The 21,021-nt window shown below is 41.7% G+C and overlaps 1 protein-coding gene across 2 annotated transcripts in view; it reads right to left on the bottom strand.

Annotated features, from left to right (window-relative positions):
* WDFY1 (WD repeat and FYVE domain containing 1) overlaps positions 1–21,021 on the bottom strand; it is a 50,709-nt gene that overhangs the window by 17,053 nt on the left and 12,635 nt on the right. The window contains exons 1-7 of one of the 2 annotated variants that reach the window (XM_057745528.1): positions 18,128–18,236; positions 16,795–16,862; positions 12,268–12,341; positions 5,627–5,681; positions 3,932–4,082; positions 1,967–2,079; positions 31–157 (exon numbers count right to left, since the gene is read on the bottom strand). In XM_057745528.1, coding sequence (XP_057601511.1) covers positions 31–157; positions 1,967–2,079; positions 3,932–4,082; positions 5,627–5,681; positions 12,268–12,341; positions 16,795–16,862; positions 18,128–18,165 — 626 coding nt within the window. In that variant the 5' untranslated portion in view covers positions 18,166–18,236. Of the gene's footprint in view, positions 1–30; positions 158–1,966; positions 2,080–3,931; positions 4,083–5,626; positions 5,682–12,267; positions 12,342–16,794; positions 16,863–18,127; positions 18,237–21,021 lie in introns of those variants that run through there. The other variant, XM_057745527.1, reaches the window with a different exon arrangement.

Genomic DNA, 21,021 nt, shown 5'->3' with positions numbered 1-21,021 from the left:
CTTTCCCCACCCCCACAAACAGTCACGCACTGATGGCCCTGGAGCAAGAGCGTGCGGCCTTTCCTTCCTCCGATGTCCCACATGATGATGCTGTTGTCGGAGGCTCCTGAGAAGAGTAACCGTTGAATAGGGTCCCACCAGAGGCAGGCGATACTACCTGGGGTGAGAGAGGGAGGGTAAATGTTACTCTACATCAGGACACACATATCCGAGGCAGAAGGCTGAACGAGGACCAGCTGAGTTTTTAAGTGAAAATGTAGCTCCGTTGTACAAAAGGGCGTTTAACACTTTAACATGAGTCACAGAGGAGACATAGCACATCCACTGTCCCAAGCTGCAAGATTAGGATTTTCAGTTGTGCATCAAACTGCTCTGAACACAAAGGTGTTTAAAGATTTTCCTCGTCTATACCAAAAAATTATAAAATAGCTGCACATGAGGGTTAGTTCAGAAAAAGCTTTTGAAGGAAAAAAATAGCCACCAACATCTAATGAGAAAAGGCAGTGATTTTTCTGTGGTTCTCTTATATAAGATAAAGATCTAGATTATTCTAGGTCTCGGGGACCTTGCAGGTGTCTTACCCCAGGACGCCTATGTTTAAGAAAATTGAATTAAGTGTCTTAGAGGAAAAAAAAAAAAAGCAGATGCAGGGGTACCACGCAATTATGCCAGAGGACTTAGGTAAAAAAAATCCAAATCCTACATTTCACACTCTATATTGGCTAAACTTATTAAATATAATACCCTTGGGAAAATCTTCCTTTCTATAGATTTCTCTTTCAACAGATCTCTTCATTGTTCCATTGATTGCTGCTTGTCTAGAAAAAAATTATTAATAAAATTGAACCAGTCACATAATATTTTTGGTGGGTATACAGAAAACTGATAAAGCCATATTCAAAAGCAAACAACAGAGATTAGTTTCTCACAGAAGCTTAACGAAAGTGAAGAAAGAAGTATTGTGCAAACCTGGCTTCAGGGATCAACTCTGCAGAAGTCCTGCCCCTGTCTGATCCTACACCCCACGCGCTTCAGCTAGAGGCCTAACAGCAGACACGCAAGGTCCTTCTACATGAGCACTGCTAAGCACTGATCAGAACCCACTCCGTCCTTAGCAACCCAGAGCATACTTAAGAGCCTGGGGATCATGAGACCATTAGTCTTAAACAGAAAGTGGTTTCTTCAGGGCCTGTGCTTTCCTGCCTAAATCTACTCAAACTTACTGTCCTTCTCTCTCCCTTCTCCTCTTCAAGGTCCCTGATCTGATAGACTCGGTTTTACACACAGATTAGCTATGGAGGACATTTCACTTATTATATTTAAAAACACTATTTTCATAAATAAATCCATCATTAACGCCTTCAACCAACCCCCAATTCTTCAATTTGAACCAAATGGCCTCAAAGCTTCTAATTTGTTACTCAATACAGCCGACTGAGCTTTAAAACCTTTCCACTAAGGCCTGGCAACTCACCACACTACAGACATAATAAAATTCCACCCAGTCATTCTTTGCCCTCCGTCCCTCCCCAGGGGATGCTTCTCAAGGAGAAACAGAACCAGCTGATACATGTCTTCTAATTGTACTGCCCTACTACATCTTGCTTGGCGTACTAGAAAGTGACAAATTTAAAATAGTAATAACAACATTCTTCCAAAGGTCTTACCATTTATAAGAAATTTTAAAAGGTCTTCAAAAGTAACTTAATTTAAAAAGGTACACAAAATAGAAAGTAATATCCACACAAGCAATCTAGAAGGGATTTGGACAACACAAAACCCTACCCAACACCTTGCCTTCACTTAGTTTTCACTCTCTGTGATCTTTTTGAGATTTAAATCCCCCATCTGGCCAAACTGAAATCTGACTGATCATAAGGAGCTGATCATTTGTGAAACCACAAAGCTGAGAACTAAATTTAGATGCTCAAATTAGGTGAAAAGTGGTGATGATTACACAGCCTACCTTCATGTCCCTTAAGGGTGGTAATAACTGAACAGGTGCTCTGTTCCAGCTTCAGCAGGGTGATTTGTCCAGAATAGTCGCCGACAAAAGCATACTGAGTATCAAAGTCATATCTGTGGAGAAGCAGTCAAGGATGTATATACAACACAATCCATCTCAAAGTTATGAAGCAGAAAATGTACATTCTAAAGAGAATAAGCACAAACTTAAAACTATGAGAAAAGAAATACCCAACTGGAAATCATACAGCATGTAAATACTAAAGAAAAAAAAATGCTTTAAGCTAGAATTATCAGGAAAATTAATATTCATTCATTCATTCAACAAGAATTCACTGAGTAGCTGTTACTATTCCAACCAATATCCTAGGAATTGGCAACAAAAAAGAGCTGATAGAGAAGATAGACATAAAAACATACTTATAAGCAAATTACAAGACATAACTATAAGCAAGTTATAATAGTGTTAAAAAGTAAAATACTCAACAATGAAAGCAGCCAAAAAGAACTGGAAGAAAACTGCTTTTCATGAAATATCTCTGGAAATAATCTAAAAATGATAGCAAATATGGACATGAACCTATCTTTTTTGGAGGGGGCCTAGATGATTTAGCTTTAAGTGAAGAGGATAGTTTAGTTTTTAAAAAAAATATTTATTTATTTATTTGGTTGTGTTGGGTCTTAGTTGCAGCTCCTTAGTTGAGGCAGGAGGGCTCCTTAGTTGCAGCTCACCAGCTCCTTAGTTGTGGCATGCAAACTCTTAGTTGCGGTACGCATGTGTGATCTAGTTCCCTGAGCAGGGATGGAACCCGGGCCCCGTGCACTGGGAGCGTAGAGTCTTAATCACTGCACCACCAGGGAAGTCTCAAGGATGGTTTACTTTAAATTGCTGTGAAGAGTTTAATTTTAATCATCCAAAAGGCAGTTATTTGGGAAGGTAGTAAATTTTACATTTAAAAATATATTAACTATTGGCAACAACGCATGACTTTCTTGGTCACTCTATGGCCACAGAAATTTGTAGCAAATCAGTTGTTTTAACTCTAAAACATAGATCAAAAGGAGGGTCACAGGCTGGGCCATGATTGTATGATTCTGTGCCATTTTCTATCAAACCATACGAAAGCCTGCCACATAACAGAAAAACTTACTTAGCACATGATACATCTCAGTAGTCTTCCCTTGTTTGATTCTAAAGTGTATGGTACTATTTTAAATATCTCATGCTGTGCATTCATTTGTAGCAAACATTTTTTATAAAGGCTTTCAATGGAAGAAAAGAATTTTACTACACCAAATGTCCAACTCTGAAAGAGAAACTACCGTGGGGCACTTGCCTGTTGCTGACAGCCTTGACCTTGCCATCACTAAGATGCACAGCCACCAGGCAGCCTTAAGCAAGAGTGAGCTCTACGTGAAACGAATCCCATATAGTAGTAGAAAAATTTTAGAGCGGCAATTTCGTAATGTTCTGGGGATGCAGAGGCACCTTTGAGAGTATTATAAGGACTATGAGCCCTCTCCAAACACACACACAAAACCTGAGCAACAACTCTGCAGCCCACTTATGAACTCCAGGGTCACAGACCCTTATTATATTCTCCTGCTGGGTCTGCAAATAAAACATTACTAGAAGATTCACTCCTTTTTTTCTTTCTTTATACAACAAAGTCTTTTCTTTCACTTTGAACAGCAAAGGAGTGAAGGGAGGGGTTTGCATTAATAAGGTTTAGGTTTTCTGAGATTTTGTATTAAAACACCTATAGCACATCCCAGCAGAGAACAGCAATGCATTTAATTATCATCTTCAACAAAGCAATTTTATACCCAAAAAAGTAGAGACAGAAATTCTTGATTTTATGTGAAATATGTAGGAATTATTCAGTCTTTGGATCTCAATTAGCAATTTACGATCAGATTCACAATGCACTACTGAGACCAGGAGGCGCTGGGCGGGGAAGGATACTGCAGACACGAAGCCCAGGAAGTGAAGAAGTGCCTCCCGAGCATGTTCCCGCTGCGGGTGCACATCCAGCTGACGCACTTGTCGTGGCCTGTGCTGAGCACCCACTCTGTGGCCAGGCTGAAGATGATTGCCGTCACCCGGTTCTGATGAGCTGTGGGAACAGAAAGCAAAAGTTTGCGCCTTTCAGGAAGAAACCTGACCTTGGGAATCCAGTTTCCGTGGGTGAGAACTGAGGCTCCCCTTCTCCACCTGGTCGGCCTGCAGACTCACAGGCTCAACAGTCCTATCCCGGAAATGCGTGCGCTCCAAACAGGCTGCACAGCACCAGTCCAACCCAACCCACGACCTGTCACAGGCTCCCCATGGCCCTGCCCTCTGCCTCCCTACAGGAAAGACATCAGAAGCTACAAATCATTACAGGGTAATGCTCAAGAGCGATTCAAATAATATATTAGAGAACAGATTAAAATACACACATACAACTAACAATAAGTTCCATGTGGAGAACAGCTGCCTTTTCTCAACAGAACAGGTTTGTTTGTTTTTTACTGTCTATACCTTCAGTGTTTTGACTCTTTAGAAAACACTGGCATTGTAAAAAGGGCAACTGAAATTTTCTGAAATTAACCTTTTATTATTTTTAAAATGAAGCATTTGTAAAGTTCTGTACTCCAAAGCAACAGCTGAGAACGAGGAAGGTGTTCTATTACCCAACTTCTGGAATATTTGTATTTCCAGGTCAGCTGTAAGCCACACAAGGGCAGTGACCTGTCTACTTTATCTAGAACAGGATCTTGCATGCAGCTGGTGTTTAATAAATGCCCAGTCTGATGAATGAAGTCAGAGGCTAGATAGAGACACCTATGACTTTGCTCTCAGCTGTGTAGGATGCTTCAGAAAAATGGAGGGACTCTTTCTTATACATTAATCAGAAAACACTACAACTCCCTGGAAATGTGGGCAAAATCATGAACAGATATTCACAAAACATGACAAATGGCCAACATTAAATGAAGCTTAAATAATTTTAAAACTGAACTATTTTTGACTATCAAACCGGCAATAAACATTTATAAAGAGCAATGAAGACTTAATGAACAGGCACTCTGAATCACCATTCATTAAAAATTTACACTATTGCTGGAAAGAGTTTTGCAAAATAAATCTAGAGTATTAAAAAAAAGTTTCACAGTTTGACCAGTTATTCTACTTTTAGTAATCTGTCTTAAATACAAGCAATCAGAGTCACAGGATTAGAGTCAGAGTAACCATCAAGGACACACACACACACACACACACACACACACACACACACACACACGTATGTATATACATTTACATATGAAATACACATACAGACATACACATACATACTTACATTCACACCACCATATACGTTAACATGTGTTATCAAAAAATGGAAGCAGTATACATTTTCAGAAATAGAGGAATGGTTAAATTAAATCTGATACATGCACCCAGTGGAATAGTATACAAAGTTTCAAATGTTAACAAGCAGGAAAAGGATGGTGAATAACTCTGAAGAGCTAAGAGCCTCCCACATAACTGGGGTAGTAAAACTGCCGAAGAAGTTAAGGTGAAAACCCAATTGTGATCATAAGACATGGTGTTCCAGTTTTGTGTGTGTCTACCTACGTGTATATGTGTACAAGTGAGTGTGCGTATTATAATTACCTGGGTAGGTCTTGATAAAGTTCATTTTATTAAAATCTTCAGAAATGTGAAATTCCTAAAAGTAAACACAGGCAGTAAGAAAACAGTTACGGTTTTAAAAACAACAGGAGCTTAACTTTGAAAAGGAAGTAAAATCCAAACATGGCCATCACGAGCCTTGGGACTCAAGATCAGCTACATAAAAACAATAGGGGATTTTCTTGGTGCTGTCCTTGGGACACTATTTCTTTTGTGACCAGACAGCATTGTTGTCTAAGTCTTCCTCTACAAATAAGTGCCCTGTATTTGCTTCTAATTGCAAAGGAGGCATCTTGTTCATTTTGCTCTCTTGGCTTCACTCAAATTTCCTCAAGATGATACATACAGAGCAAAACTACATACAAAGAACCATTACTAATGGAGTTCTCAGTACCAGTGAAAATAAGGCACCGGGTATCTGAAGCAATGGAAGGGGAAAACTATATATACTGAATATATAAACACACACACAAAAGGAAATTTAGACATTGTGGGTGTTGGGTTTTTTTTTTTTTAATACTTCCATATCTTCCAAAATTTGTATTGACTAAGTAATACTTTACAACTAGGAAAAAATGAGAAGTACATATTTCTTAATAAAAAAAAATGAGCCTCAGCATAAAACTGAGAAGATAAAACTCTAAAGAAAAAGCACTAATTAAAAATTCTATTGATCAGTGCTAAATTGATAAGTTCTTAAGGGTCTCAATAACATGATCATCATGAATTGCTGATTGATCAGGATGAAAAAAACAAAAACCCACAAAGGAATACTGATTCCTTGTCCTTCACCTTGGGTTTTTTATAAAATACAAAAATGTATCAGCATTTTATATATACTAATTTCTGTTGGGGGGAAATCAACAGATCAACACTAACTAATAATAAGTTGGATTTACATTGCCCCTTTCCACTGAGGAGCTGTACGAGTTTTTATATGCCATCCTGTAACCAGGAGCCACAAGAAGGGTCCCTAGAGAAATAAACCCGTGGCCACTGCCACGACAGAAGAAGCTATTGGAGGCTTGCACTCGTGACTTCTCATTATAAAGTGTATGCACATCACCACGATGTTCCTTTAAAGTCTTCAGAAGGAGAAACATGAGACCACTGGCATTTATTACCGCACAACGTATTTACAGCAGCTCCGAGCTGGTGGGCATCTGCCCCCAACCCTGCAGCCCCCCAGTCCTTGCCACCCGCCCACTGTTGAGTGAACTGCTTAAGCAGAGAGCTGTCCTTTCTCCTGGCTCTTTCTTTCTTGGCCCTTAAACACACTCAAGACTTCTTCCCCTTTAATTTAAAAAGCAAAACAAGCAAACAAAAAACAACAAAATTCTCTTAATACTAAAACGTTCTTCATCCTCTCCTCCATCAAAACCTTCTCTACAAATCAGCCCATACTCACCACATTCAGGCTCTCTAGCTCCTTGAATCCATCCAGGGCAACACCCCCACTGCATGGAAAGGGCGCTCCCTGCGACCACCCGCTGCTATCTAATTGCCACCCCCAAGGTCATGTTCCAGTCCTGATATCATCCTCTCTCTGCCCCACCTGAAACTTACTGCCCCTCCGGCTACCACGACCACACTGTCCTGTCTGGCCCTCCTCCCACTTGGCCCATTCCGTCTGTCTCTCCTGCGGGTTCCCAATCCCTTGAGCTGCTCTTAAATGTTGATATTCCCCAGGGAACGTGACCTTGGCCCTCTGCTCTTCTCAACCTACCCGCTATCCCTAACTGATGCCAGCCACAGTCGTGGTCTCCACTGAGACCTAAATTCGGAGGACCTCCAACCCCAGCGCAGACCAAACCCTTGAGGTTCAGGCGCATGAACCCAAGTGTCAAAACCGAACCTGCCACCTTTCCCCTCAATATCAGCATCTCTTCTGTCTCAGGGAGCAGCTAAGCATTCACCACCACCCTGGTTAGAAACCTGGACACCACCTTATCAGCACGGCTCTCTATGAAACACCTACATCTAAAGAAACACTGATTGTCTGTTGCCCAGACGGTTCTTTCTATCTTTTTTCCACACGGGCTTAGTTGCTCCACAGCATGTGGGATCTTCCTGGAGCAGGGATCGAACCTGTGTCCCCTTACACTGGCAGGCAGATTCTTAACCACTGCGCCACATAGGAAGTCCCGGCCCAGACGGTTCTTGAAGCCATCACCTCTTCTCCATCACCACCCCAGTGTTTCACAGTCTCATGCTGGAGTCCTCTTCAGCTTCCTAACTGGCACCCCCACTTTCAGCCTTGCCCCCCAAACCCATCTTCCACACATGGGCACACTAAGCAAACAGACACCTGACCGTTCCACCCTCCCCCGACCGATGCTCTTCAATGGCTCCCCGTCGTGGAGTGATTCCCTAATGCACTTGATCTGAAGGGTCACCGAAAAGACTTGCTAAAATATAGATTCCCAGACCTCTTCCTAGTGCTTCTGAAGCTGTGGGTCTGGCGTGGAGCTAGGGAACGTGAATTTCAACACATTCCCTAAATGATACCTACCAGGGACTACACAGGCTTGCAGCTCTGCTTACACCATGTAGTCCAGGCTCCTTAATGAACACTTGGGATCGTCACTGCCCCTTCCTTCCTGGCTGGCTTCCTCATCAACCCCACTCCTGAATCAGAGTCATTTAGGACTCAGGCCTAGGCCCTGTCTTTTCTCATTCTCTCCCCAGGGGATCACGGCTATTCCTATGGCTTGAAAGATGCCCTATGTGCAGATGACCCCCACCCACCCAGGCTCCCACAGGCTCCAGGCCTGCAAATAGCATGGCAACTCCACATGGCCACTGGGTATCTCACTGCAACCTCAACTGTACAGCTGGTTCCTCGCTGTCCTCTTTCTCTCTAAATGCCCCCTCTCCCCACACACCTCTAAGCCTTTCTCTTCTCAATCAGTGACACCACTGTCCACCAGTTACTCAAGCCAGAAACCTGGCTATCACCTGAGTCGCTCCTCCTCCTCCCCTCCCCACACCCAACCTGCCACAGATGTATCTCAGTCATCTGCTTCTGTCCATAATCACTACCACCGCCCTCTTACCCAGAAAGTGACAACACCTCATGTTCCTGCCTCCACCCTTATGGCCTCTCAAGCTACTCTCCACCAAGAAGCCAGAGGGATCTTGGAAAAATGTAAATTAAACCATGCCATCCTTCTGCTGGAAACGCTGTAAAAGCTTCCCACAGATTTCGAAAACTTAAAACTTTACGCAGACCTACAAGGCCCTGCATGACCTAGCCTCTGCCCATCTGTCCCATCGCCCCTCATCCTGGCCTGTCGCTCAGCACCATCCAGCCAAGACGACCCCTTGCAAGTCCTCAGACACACAGACATCTTCCTGCCTTGAGTCTTCACACATACTTTCACTTGTGGAAAACTCACTCTGGCTCTGCCTGGCTGTCTCTGACCTGCCTTTCAGGCCTCAGCTGAACGTCACATCCTTGGAGCAGCTTTCTTTCCTGAAGATCCTGTTTGCTAGGGGTGGGGCCACTCACCTCTCTGGACTCCCTCTCTCACTGCTCCTGTTCATTTCTCCACTGCAATTTGATGTTTACTTGTGTATTTATTACCTGTCCCTCCCACAAGGCCACAAGACCCCTGAGAGCAGGGACCATGTCTACCTTCCTCTTAATTAGCACTGCACGACACCTGGTGCTGAAGGAGGTCTGAATGCAAGGCTCTCTGTGACCTGCTCCAGCCACCTCTTCAGTCTGACCTGTTTCATGCTGCCAAGCTGCTTCATTCTTGTTCCCTGCACACTCCGACTTTAAAAACCCCTGTCTTTGCTCATACTGTCTCCTGTGTCTGGAAGTCCTCCTCCTCCCTCTTCCCTGGCTGACTCCTGGCTATCCTCTACGACGGCACAGTAACAGGCTGGCCTTGCGGCTCTCCGGCCAGGTGCAGGCACCGGTCTGTGCTCTCACTGCTCTGTGCATTTCTCCATTTTACATGTGATGGAACCCCACCAGCTAAATCTTACTTATTATTACTATTCCCAGTTACGTAAAGCAGTGATACTCAAAGTGCGGTCTGCGGACCACTGGTCCTGATGAAAAGAAGCAGAGAAATAGGGAATGAGTGTTCAGAAACCTTTACAGCAATTGAATATTGTTATGACATCCAAGCAGATAAAACCAGTGAACTTTCTTGCTCAACAGTGTAATACCCAAATTATCAACCCAGCAAACTGAACTCAAAGCAAACTGAAGGAACAATAATAAGAGCTGAAATACATTATCAGAGAATAGAAAAAAAAAATAAAGAAAACAAATCAATAGAGAATCAATGAAGTCAAAACTGGTTCTCTGAAAAAATCAACGAAATTGACAGACATTTAGCTAGAGCGGTGAAGAAAAAAAGAGAGACGACTCAAACTACTAAATTCAGGAATGAAAGGGGGAACATTACTATAAACCTTATAGAAATAAAAAGGACTATAAAAGGCTGCTATGAACAATTACATGCCAACAAATTAGATAAGCTAGATAAAATGGACAAACTCCTAAAAAGACATAAACGACACACACTGGCTAAAGAAGAAACAGAAAACCTATAACAAGTAAATAGATTAAATTAGCACTCAAAAAACTTTCCTGGACGAAAAGCCCAGGGCCAGACGGCTTCACTGGCGAATTCTTCCAGGCTGAAGGTCCAAGTCTTTTACAACTCAACAATTTAAAAAAAAGGGGGCGGGGGGGCAGGCAAAGGACTTGAATAGGTATTTCCTCAGAGAAGATATACAAATGACTAACAAGCACATGAGAAGATGCTCAGACCACTAGTTATTAGGGCAACGCAAATCAAAATCATAATGAGACACCACTTCACAGTGACTAGGATGTCCACAATAAAATAAAACAAAACAAAACCAGAAAATAACGTGTTGGTAAACATGTGAAAACTCAGAACCTTTATATATTGCTGGTGGGAATGTAAAATGGTATAGCAACTGTGGAAAACAGTTTGGCAGTTCTGTAAAACGTTAAATACAGAGTTATCATATGACTCAGCAATTCCATTCCTAGGTGTATATACCCAATAAAATTGAAAACTTAGGTTCACACACAAACTTTTATGCAACTGTTCATAGCAGCATTATTCATAATAGCCAAAAAGTAGAAACAACCCAACTACCCATCAACTAATGAATAGATAAAGGTGTAGTGTATCTATATAACAGAACATTATTCCACAACAAAAAGGAATGAAGTATGAATTCAAGCTACGACATAGATAAACCTTGAAAATATTATGCTAAGTGAAAAAAGCCAGACATAAAAGGCTATACATCTTATGTGATCCTATTTACATAAAATGTTTAGAATAAGCAAACCTCTGAACTCAGAAAGTAGATTAGTGACTGCCAGGAACTGAAGGAAGAGGGAATGCAGAATGACTGCTAATGGGTATGGGATTTTTCTTGGAGGGGAGGGGGGACTGATAAAAACGTTCTAGAATTAGAGTATTAATGGTTCCATAATCTTGTAAATATACTATAAAACCACTGAGTTGCACCCTTTAAACTGGTGAATTTTATGGTATATGAATTACATCTCAATTAAATATATGCATAGACACACACAATTAGACCCACAAAAATACCAATCTATAATAAACTGAAAGTTTAAATATCTGGTCCTTCATTAAAGATGGTTTGAGAAGCACTGCCTCAAAGAGTTATATGAGTTGTTGTCTGAATGACTAGCCCCTAATCTTGTTCTCCTCCTTTCTCCTCTTACACACACACGCGCACACACACACTCACACACTCACACACGCGCTCCCCCCCATGCTTTCCTTGCCCCAGCCTCCTCGTCATGGGTTCAGGGATCAGGGCTGCTACAGGACTCCTGTTCCCTGTATGAAGGCTGTGCTCTGTGGGCTAGACTGAGCACTGAGCCATCGGTCATGACAGCCTTCAGAGCTCCGAGCAACTACAGATGGTCCCTGCCTTCTGATGGTTCGACATATGATTTCTCAGTTTTACGATGGTGCAAAAGCGATACACATTCAGTAGAAATCGTGCCTTGATTACTGTTCACCTTTTCCCAGGTGAGAGAGACGCCACACGACCCTCTCTCGTGAGGCTGGGCAGGGGCAGCCGCAGCCCCCACTCAGCCGTGTAGTCATGAAGGTGAACAACCAACACACCACCATTCTGGACTCATACGATCATTCTGTTTTTCCCTTTCAGTACATATTCAATAATTACATGAGATATTCAATACTTCCTTAGAAACCAGGCTTTGTGTTAGGTGATTTTGCTCAACTGTAGGCTAATGTAAGTGTTCTGAGCATATTTAAGGTAGGCTAGGCTAAGCTATGATAATGAGCAGATTAGGTGTGTTAAATGTATTTTCAATTTATGATATTTTCAACTGCCAATGGGTTTGTCAGGACATAACACCATCATAAGTTGAGGAAGATGTGTCGTTTACAGTTAAGCGTTAACTAAAATCAATCCATTTTTAGGCCTAACATTTGTACTGAATGAAACATTTTCTAATGCCAAACAATCAGGCATTCATTGTTAGCTTTATTTAAACTGCCCAACAGGAGTGAACACGGGGAGGTCAGTATAATGGATACACTCTGGAAGCTACCTACCATCACGGCTCCGTTATCCTGGCCCACAAATGCGCGCCTGCTGTCATGATGGTAGGCCATGGTGGAGCAAGGAGCTGCAGAAAGACAAAGACCACCTTATGAGCAAAGCTAAGCACGTTAAGTCATTGTTCAAGGTACACTACTACAAAGAGCTAAACAACTCAGGCTTAACAAAAGAGAGCAAAAATGCTTTATTAAAAAAAATTATTAAAATTCTTTGTGTTGTTTTAGTTGAAAATGTTAACCTTAACAATCTTCCAAGTTACTTTTATACCTTTGGGTGAAATGAGCTAGCATGAAGTTTCATCTCACTGAAATTCCTACCTGTTTCTGGAAAGGTCTGGGGACCAGTGCTTAGAGGAGGTGATCTGCCCCTCCAGCTCCGCAGGTCATCCTCCCCCTCCCCGTCCCCCATCGCAGGTAAAACAGCACCTGGCATCTGTGGAAAGGAGGGTTCCCAGCACCACAGTTCCCTTTCCGTGGTATGTGAGCAAGCTGGGAAAGCCACTTTGGGATTACTTCTTTTTTCCCAAGGGTCGAAAAAATGTTCCGTTTTGCAATGACTCATACAACTCCAGTTTGTGGCAATGAGCTGTGAGGGGTAGACATGTTTCTTTGTCCACAGCAGTGTCATGTGACTGGGACAGCCCCCGCTCTTCCCATGCATGCATCGCCTCTTCCAGGTTCTACCTATTCTTCTTCCAGAAAGCATGGGCCAGGGAATGCGTTTCAGAAAGGAGAAACTCTAAATTGTCTCCTCTGCTAAAAATCAGAATTAAAGTGATTTAGAAAATGGAACATTTGCAAAAGAAATGTCTGGGTTCACTTCAGCCTTAAGAATTTTAATTGACCATGGAAACAAATGCATGCCAGAAAAAAACAAACTTGAGATTACTTTGAAATAAAACTTCTTACAAAAAAGTAAAAGAGAAAAATCATATAAATGAAGTTACTGTTTGAAAACAGTTTAAAGTTCTCTAACGACAATGGCTGATATTCTCCACCAAAGGAAGAAATAAACTACAATGCTGAATTGTACTCAATGGCAGAAACACAGTTAGCTGCATGATCATACTATAGAGAAAGATTATTTCAACTGCATTCAAAGAACTCTCTGGTTGAAATGTAGATACCAAAACTGTCTCTACACAAAACAATCAGAATTGACTACAAGTCTGTACACCCTTATCCACTGCACTGATGTTTGAAACTACAAAGAATGATCGTGTTTAAGAATTATAACCACAAAGATATATGTATTTTCATGCAAAGTGCTTTTTAATAACCTCGCATAAAATTACCTTTGACAAATCAAATCTCTTTGATGATTTTCAAGATCCACAGTCATGATTTTTGCTTGCTTTTCAGTTGGTACTAAATCTTAATGCTTTAGTTTTAAGCTCCTTTTCAATTCCTTTTATGCCCAATTCTATAACTAACTGTACATAGATATTTAAAACCTCTTGTGTAAAAATTACAACATGCTGAGTAATTTTATAAGGCTAGGAAACTCTCACATTTAAAAAGATGCCTCCCTAGTTTATTTGTTTTGTATCTAAAAATGTCCTGGCTTCTTTCCTAGAAGGGAAGCTTCTACTGAGATTAAACTATAATTTTTTTTTAAATGTGAATGTTCACATACTTTTATAAACAAGCAAAACACAAATCATCTTTCAAACCAGTGACCTTTTAAAAAGGCACCATTGCAGTCCAAAATCATATGCTTAAAACTCTAGTTTTATAAACAAAGCGTTTTCTGGAATACAGTCAGGCTCTTTCATTTATGCATTCCTTATGGCTGCCTCTGTATTGCAATGGCAGAGGGGAGAAGTTGCCACAGAGATTCTTTGGCTCACAAAGTATAATATTTATGTCTGGTCCTTTGCAGAAAAAGTTTGTGGATCCACCCCATGCTGTGGTGAGCAGCACAGTTTTGGAGCCAGATGGGTGTGAACTGGAATTCCAACCTCTGGCCTCAGTTTCCTTGTCTACTAAATGGTGAAAATATCACCTACCTTGTATAGCTGTTGTGATGATTTCATAAAATAGTACCAAAAAAAAAAAAATGCATGAGGCACAAAGTAGATACAGAAACTAAGAGTTCATTTTTCTTCAGCTAAAGTGGATTCTTAAAGTTATTTGTGTTATGTGAGGTAACGTTCTGAATCATAATTGGTCCATGTACAGCAATATTCTAAGGTTTTGCTTACTGATCACATCTGTTAGGTCACAGGAAACAGTTTAAATTGGTGGACCACTAAAGTGTCCTCAACTGGTTAATTTGCATATAGTTTGTAAAACCAACATGGCACTTTTCCTCTCATTTCAAATTTAATTTTAAAAGTCATCCTAAAACAGATAAGCAGTTATTTCTCAACATTCATTCATTCTGTTTTCTTCTGGAAGTGTTCTTGCAATTTCATCAGCGGACACTGCTCCAGATAGAGGTGATAAAGAGGCATCTGGAAGCAACAGGCTGTATGTGTGTAGATACAAACACAAGGGTGTCAGTCACCCGCAGCAGAGATGCTGTGCCTGTTCTTTCCTGTTTTTACTGGTCTTTCCAGCCACACTGTGCTGGGAGCTACTTCCGGAGGATACAGTTAGGCCAAGACAGCTTGGGACAGCAACAGAGAGAGCAAAGCCATGTCCCTAAGACCCAAAAGCCAAGGAAGAGTGTGCACTCCTACTGCTAGGTTCTGGTGCCCTGGGAGAGAAATCAATTATAAAGTGAACTAAATATGTGGGGGAAATACAAGCCAAAGAGTCACTGAACTAAACACTGGACAAAAATCTATCTCAGTCTCTCTGTTCTAAACAGCATGAACTCCAAGGCTGAGGTCTGAAGGAGACTGAGCTGTGGTCAGAATACGACGTGTAGGGAATGGAGAGGAGGGAGGAATAACAGCAACAGCATTAACAAGACTGTCCACAAAGACGGCAAAACATCCCCCAGCACTGGCAGCAGGTCCCCGGGCTGTTGCTATTCCCGGCTATCGGATCTATCACTGGGTCAGTGGAAGTAAGGAGTTATCCTTCTAAGAGAAGCCTCTTATTTTTCAGCTGGATGAAGGACAGACTCAGAGGCCCAGGCTGTCCCACCTACCTCTGCCCTGCTCCCCCAAAATCCCAAAGTAAATTTATCACACAGGCTCCATAAGCACATTGATAAGACGACAGCCACTCTGAATTTCACACTGAGTAACCAAGGATACATGTGGACACGGGACAGGAGGTACTACTGCCTGGCACAATACATCATGATTAGGATTTCAGGTATTCTTAACATGCTACATATGGTACAGTTTTATGGTTCCTTTTATAGTTAGCCCTAAACAAGTATTCCAAGATGTTCACTTCATTTTCACTGAATGGTTATCAAGACAGAGAAGATAACCAGCCTGCCCAAGCTGTCAGCAGAAGGTGGAACAAATGAAAATTCTGATAATCTACTAGTGTTTATAGGATCTAAATCCTGCATATACCCTGCAATAAATGTGCAAATGAGAAAGTGCTAGCCAAGAAAGGAGGTGCTTGGAAGGATGACTCAAGCTGATTATATGGAATTTGCTGAATAACTGGCAGCTCTGTGCTTGTAAGAAAGTCCACAGCCCCTGGAATAACTCTTAAGGGAGCTGCGAACAGTGTCCACAGCATCTGGAACTGGCAAACACTCTTCTTTAGAGAATTTCACAACAGTCTTCAGTAACAAACCATCAAGCTTGCCCCAGAGCCTTTGTCTTTCCCCAGAGGATCTCTGAATATCGAAACCTTAACTGAGGAAAACCCCTCATTAAGCACCCAAACCACCAGGAAAAAAAGCAGCTATGGATGCCTTCCGTGTGGCCACTGGGGGTGGCAAGACTCGACCCCAGCTTGGGCCTGGGTGGTATCCAGGCACTTTCTTCAATAAAGGATGGAGAAGTGGGAGAGAAGGATGCAAAGCTGCTTAGATCTGCAGGAAGGGCAGGATTTAAATGTAATTTTATGTCACTGCATCTCAGGGCTGTTCTAAAATCTCAGTGCAAAAGCTTTATCTTCTGGGTTTATTTTTAGAACGTATTTGACTACTGAGAAAAATCTCCATTTAGAATGTGTTGTGCTTTTGACCAAATCTCCCAACAGCACCCTGAGTTCACGACAAAGTTGGGCAAAAGGCCGGTTACAAGGCAGAGGAGTGTTCAGAGCCACGTTTTAGTGTCAGCGATCACCAAGTAGAAAGTTACTACTAATATAAGCTGGCAAAATGAAGACAAAGGAAAATGGGGGAGATGGGAGGGCGCTTTCCTCTTCTGTTTATTTTTTTTCAAGTTTTGTTCAAGTCTGCTTCCGTTAAGCCAGTAGACTCAGCTTCCTTTGCAAGAGGAAGGAAGTTTTCCTGCAGTTTAACACAGCCTGTCAGAGGTATTAGGCAACTAAGAAGCTCATTTTGAAATCCAGCAGCACTTTTTAATCAGGAATTTTGAAATTTAAATCATCAAAGGTATCAGAGACATTTTCCTCAGGTGGAACAGTTCGGCTACTCACAGGCCATCGTGTGGTAAATGCTGGGCCAGTACTGACCACTGTCTCTTTTCAGCCATACTCGGATAGTTCTGTGGAGAAAAGAAAAGAAAAAAACGAGTAGCCTTTAATAATTTTATCTTCTTTTCTGCTCCAAGCAAACTTTTTATTTTACTTTCAATACTATTTTCCATTGACCTTATAAACATGAATCAACTGGACAAATTAGACAAATACACACACACACACACACACAGAGTATATAGTATATTTTATACTAGTATATATGTGTGTATACACACACACATTCTATATAGTTACCTACAGTATGTCCATATATGGTAAGTTATGCAGTAACTAGGAGTCAGGATTCTAAATAACTTTAATAATATGGAAAATGCTCATTATATAATGATATACAAAGAAAGCTGAGAACTATTAACTACTTTCCTGGGCAACAAACTGCAAACTTGGTCCCTTGGCTGTCTCAGCCAAATGAGAGTAGGAGACGTAAACGGAAAGAAAACGCTTCTGGAGAACTGGAAGAGACGTATACAAAGTAGAGCCCGCACCACTGCTCGTTCACACACAACTCCCAGTCTCAGCCCCGTAGGGAAATCCTTTCACACTAGTGTCTGGGACTCTCCTTTTACCAGAACACACACAGGGAGATGAGGAAATCCTGGACATGGGCAGGAAAATGACACACGACCAAAATAGCCAAGGTTTAATATTCTGGCTTATTCACAATAACAGTAAGGAAGATCTCTCCTGTGCTCAGGGAACCTCCAGGAAGCTCTGGGCCTCTTCCTCTTCTGAGTAGGACAATCGCAGCCTTTTCCGGCACAGCTGTGCTCTGCCTTCGCAATGACTCCTAAGTATCTCAGTGTCCCTTACTGTCAGCTCTGTTCCACTCTTGTATTTCTAACAGCAGCACAGATTCTGGCCCACAGCCAGCACCAAATTAATGTTTACAACCTTGAACTAAAATACATTAAGGCTAAATGCTGACACTATACGTGTCCATTTTGTTTGACGTTTAAGAGAAGCAAAGCTGGTCTGTGAGGATAAAAACTGGAATAGTGGTTGGCTCTGGGGATGAGGGCAGAATGCAGCAAAGGGATACGAGGGAACTTCCTGGGGCCACGGCAAGGCTCTGGGGAGTAGGTGGGCATGGGTGTGTGCATTTGTCAGAAGTTGCCCAGCTGTACTTAAGATCTTACAGACTATTGTAAATGACTAGACCTTAATAAAAGCAAATAAAGACTAGCTGTTGACCTTCATTCATCCAAATAAATAAGATGACCTAGCAGCACAGCAGGCATCATGCTATTTTATATGTGAACTGGATACAGGCCTTAGTGTAGGAACAGCCATTTGTACAACACGCCCCATCTTCCAACCACTGCTAACTGGTCATGATGGAACCTTTCACCAACTTCAATCGCTCAGAATTTTTCTCTACATCCCGCCTCTGATAACAACTGGCCAGACCAGAAATGGGATCAGTCAGTTCCTTCCCTGGGAAATAGGAAACCCGGAGAGAGAGAAATAGATCAGCATGTCTCCAGTAGTCACACACTTTGCAATTTAGACTGGAGAATTCTGTATATTAATAAAATGTAAAGAATGAAACTGACCTATGAGGATAAGCAGGAGCTGGAGAGAGTCCAGGTGGAGAGTCCCACATGCCAGCTGCTCTTGAAGCTGCTACTTTCCTAGATTTAGGTTCTGTGAGGCAGATGCCCCAGCATCCTCACCATAAACACCCTCAGTGGCTTCAGTGAATCTGAATTACATTTGTTGTTTGCAGTCAAGCAGGTACTAATACACTATGCAGACATAGCACGGGAAACCAGGAAGACTCTCGGACACAGTCTCTTCATTCAAGCACCATTAAACAAGCTCCTACATGACAAGGTTCACAAGGCAAGACACTCAGGCCAACTCATGAGCGCCTACATTGTGATAGGAAGTTCTAGAAAGTTCAAGTTCACATCAAAATTAAAAGGGAAAGAGGGAGGAAGATCAGACTAAAGCATCTGTGAACAGACCTATACTTCTTACAATTTGTAGTTCGACATCTTATATCAAAATTTGACACTCTTTGAGGCAACGTTTAAACTACTCTGTTATTATTTGTGGGCTCTTGGTTACTGTTCATGATTATTTAGTTTTATTCTAAAAATTAAAGGTTTAAGGTTAAGATATTTTCATGGAACAGATCTTTCTAGTTTGCAACCAGTTAAATGAAGCTATGAAAAATACTTAATGGCATGGGAAAATCTTCATGATACAATGTTAAGTAAAAGCCCTACACAAATAAGTGCAGTATGGTACCAACTTTATTTTACAATACATCTGGTCAAACCTCTAGATCCAACTATCAACCTATAAGAAATGCAGAGAAGCACAATAAACACCACCACCGGGGTACAGTCAACAAAAATCAAGACTACAGGAAACTCTAAAGACAAATGACCCAGTTTCTTCAACATGAATTTTGCAAGGGAGAAAAAATAGAGGTGGAGGACCAGGCTATGACTAAAGATGTTTAACAGACACATCAAGCAATTACAATGTGCAGACTTATTTAGATTCTGATTCAATCAAATGGTTAAATATACATATATTACCATGAAACAACTTAAAATATGAACACTGACTAGATATTTGATATTAAAAAATACTGTTCATTTCTTTAGGTGTGATAGTGGTGTTGCTTGTTTTTGCTTGTTTTTGAAGAAGTAAGCAGTAATGCCCACCTGGGACACTGGCCCTTGTCTCTGTTCTCAGCACGCCCGCCAACGTCCAGCCCTCATCACTCATGCCTCAGTGCAGCCTCCTCTCAGGTTACGTGGTGGGCTCTTCCCTCTGGTCCACCTTGGGCATGTCGACTACTGGCTACATCTCCCAAGAAGCCATGCGTCCCACTGCCCCTGTGCTCAGAGCCTACCAATAAGTGTCTCAAATCAGGGGTTCAACTGACACACCTATGATTCCCAGACCCTACCACTGAGTGTCTCAAATCAGGGGTTCAACTGACACACTTATGATTCCCAGACCCTGACCTGCATCCCAGCAAGCTGTCATCCTCAGGTGCCCCAAATACGCCGAACTCAGGTTACATGCTAAGTCCTCCTCCCTCACCACCCTACCAAGGACTTTTCTCTCCAGGCAGTAGTACAGCTGGGCAGCATACACAGGATGGGTACCATTTCAGCATGACCTCCCTCACCTAAATTAATCAATACAAGCTTATAATGATGATCCTTGGGCCTGAACTATTAACACAATATTACCTTTTGTTGACTACATTTTATGTTACTTAGTACAGAACGTTTATGAATTCATTTCATTATTTATGTTCAACGTAGGGGATGAAACAGGAGTCATAAGAAATTAAAGGCAACTCTGCCCTAAGCAATAGATCTGCTCAAGGATTTTACTCCACTTGCAAAGACAGGACAGCAAAGGCCAAGGCACTTGAAGGTGAGGGTGCCATGCAGCGCTTCCATTCACTCAAAGGGATTAAACCTATCTGTCCCTTTTTTTTTAAGGGGCTAAAGACCAGAATGCCGACTAGTCTAAAATCCCCCAAATCAACCCCAAAAGTTGTGGGTCATGACTGCGTCAGTGGCACGTGCTCTTCCCTGTGTCCTCTTGAAAGAAGAGTGATTTCAAACAGCCGAGAAGTCGCTGTGAGCAGGAAACCCTAAAGGTTGTCTCTTCCATCCAATCACCTAACCTGGAAAAGTCAAATTTTAACTTCATGCAGCTTCAGAATGATATTTACACTAGCCCAAGGTCAAAATGGGACCTACCCAGACCCCAGCATCTTTGAAACGCAGCAGTATTTCCTCTGGAGGACAAATATCAGTTACTACCATTTGGTCTGCACCCAGCTGACACACTTAGAATTTGGTAAGACTGAAATTATTTCTTGGGGTATTTCATTTGAAAATTATTTATCACATCCAGGCTAAGCCCATCCTTGCTTGGGAATCAGGTTCTAAATGAGGCAGTTGACCTTGATAGTTGGCTTTACCCCTGCACTCACACTTTCTACCTAGAATACCCTTCCTTCTCTTTTCCAAGCCATACTCTTTTCCTTCCTTGGGCAACACATTAAAATCTCCCACTTCTGAGATAAAATCAAAACAATATTAACTTTAACTCCTAATACTCCAGCACTCTCAAGAAACTATGATATTAAACAAAGTTGTACAATTTCTACTAAGTAATGTAGAA

The sequence above is a fragment of the Hippopotamus amphibius genome, chromosome 8 (assembly GCF_030028045.1).
Source record: "Hippopotamus amphibius kiboko isolate mHipAmp2 chromosome 8, mHipAmp2.hap2, whole genome shotgun sequence".
Lineage (NCBI taxonomy): Eukaryota > Metazoa > Chordata > Mammalia > Artiodactyla > Hippopotamidae > Hippopotamus > Hippopotamus amphibius.
Note: the sequence above shows the minus strand (reverse complement) of the source record. Positions and strands in the feature narration are given on the sequence as shown.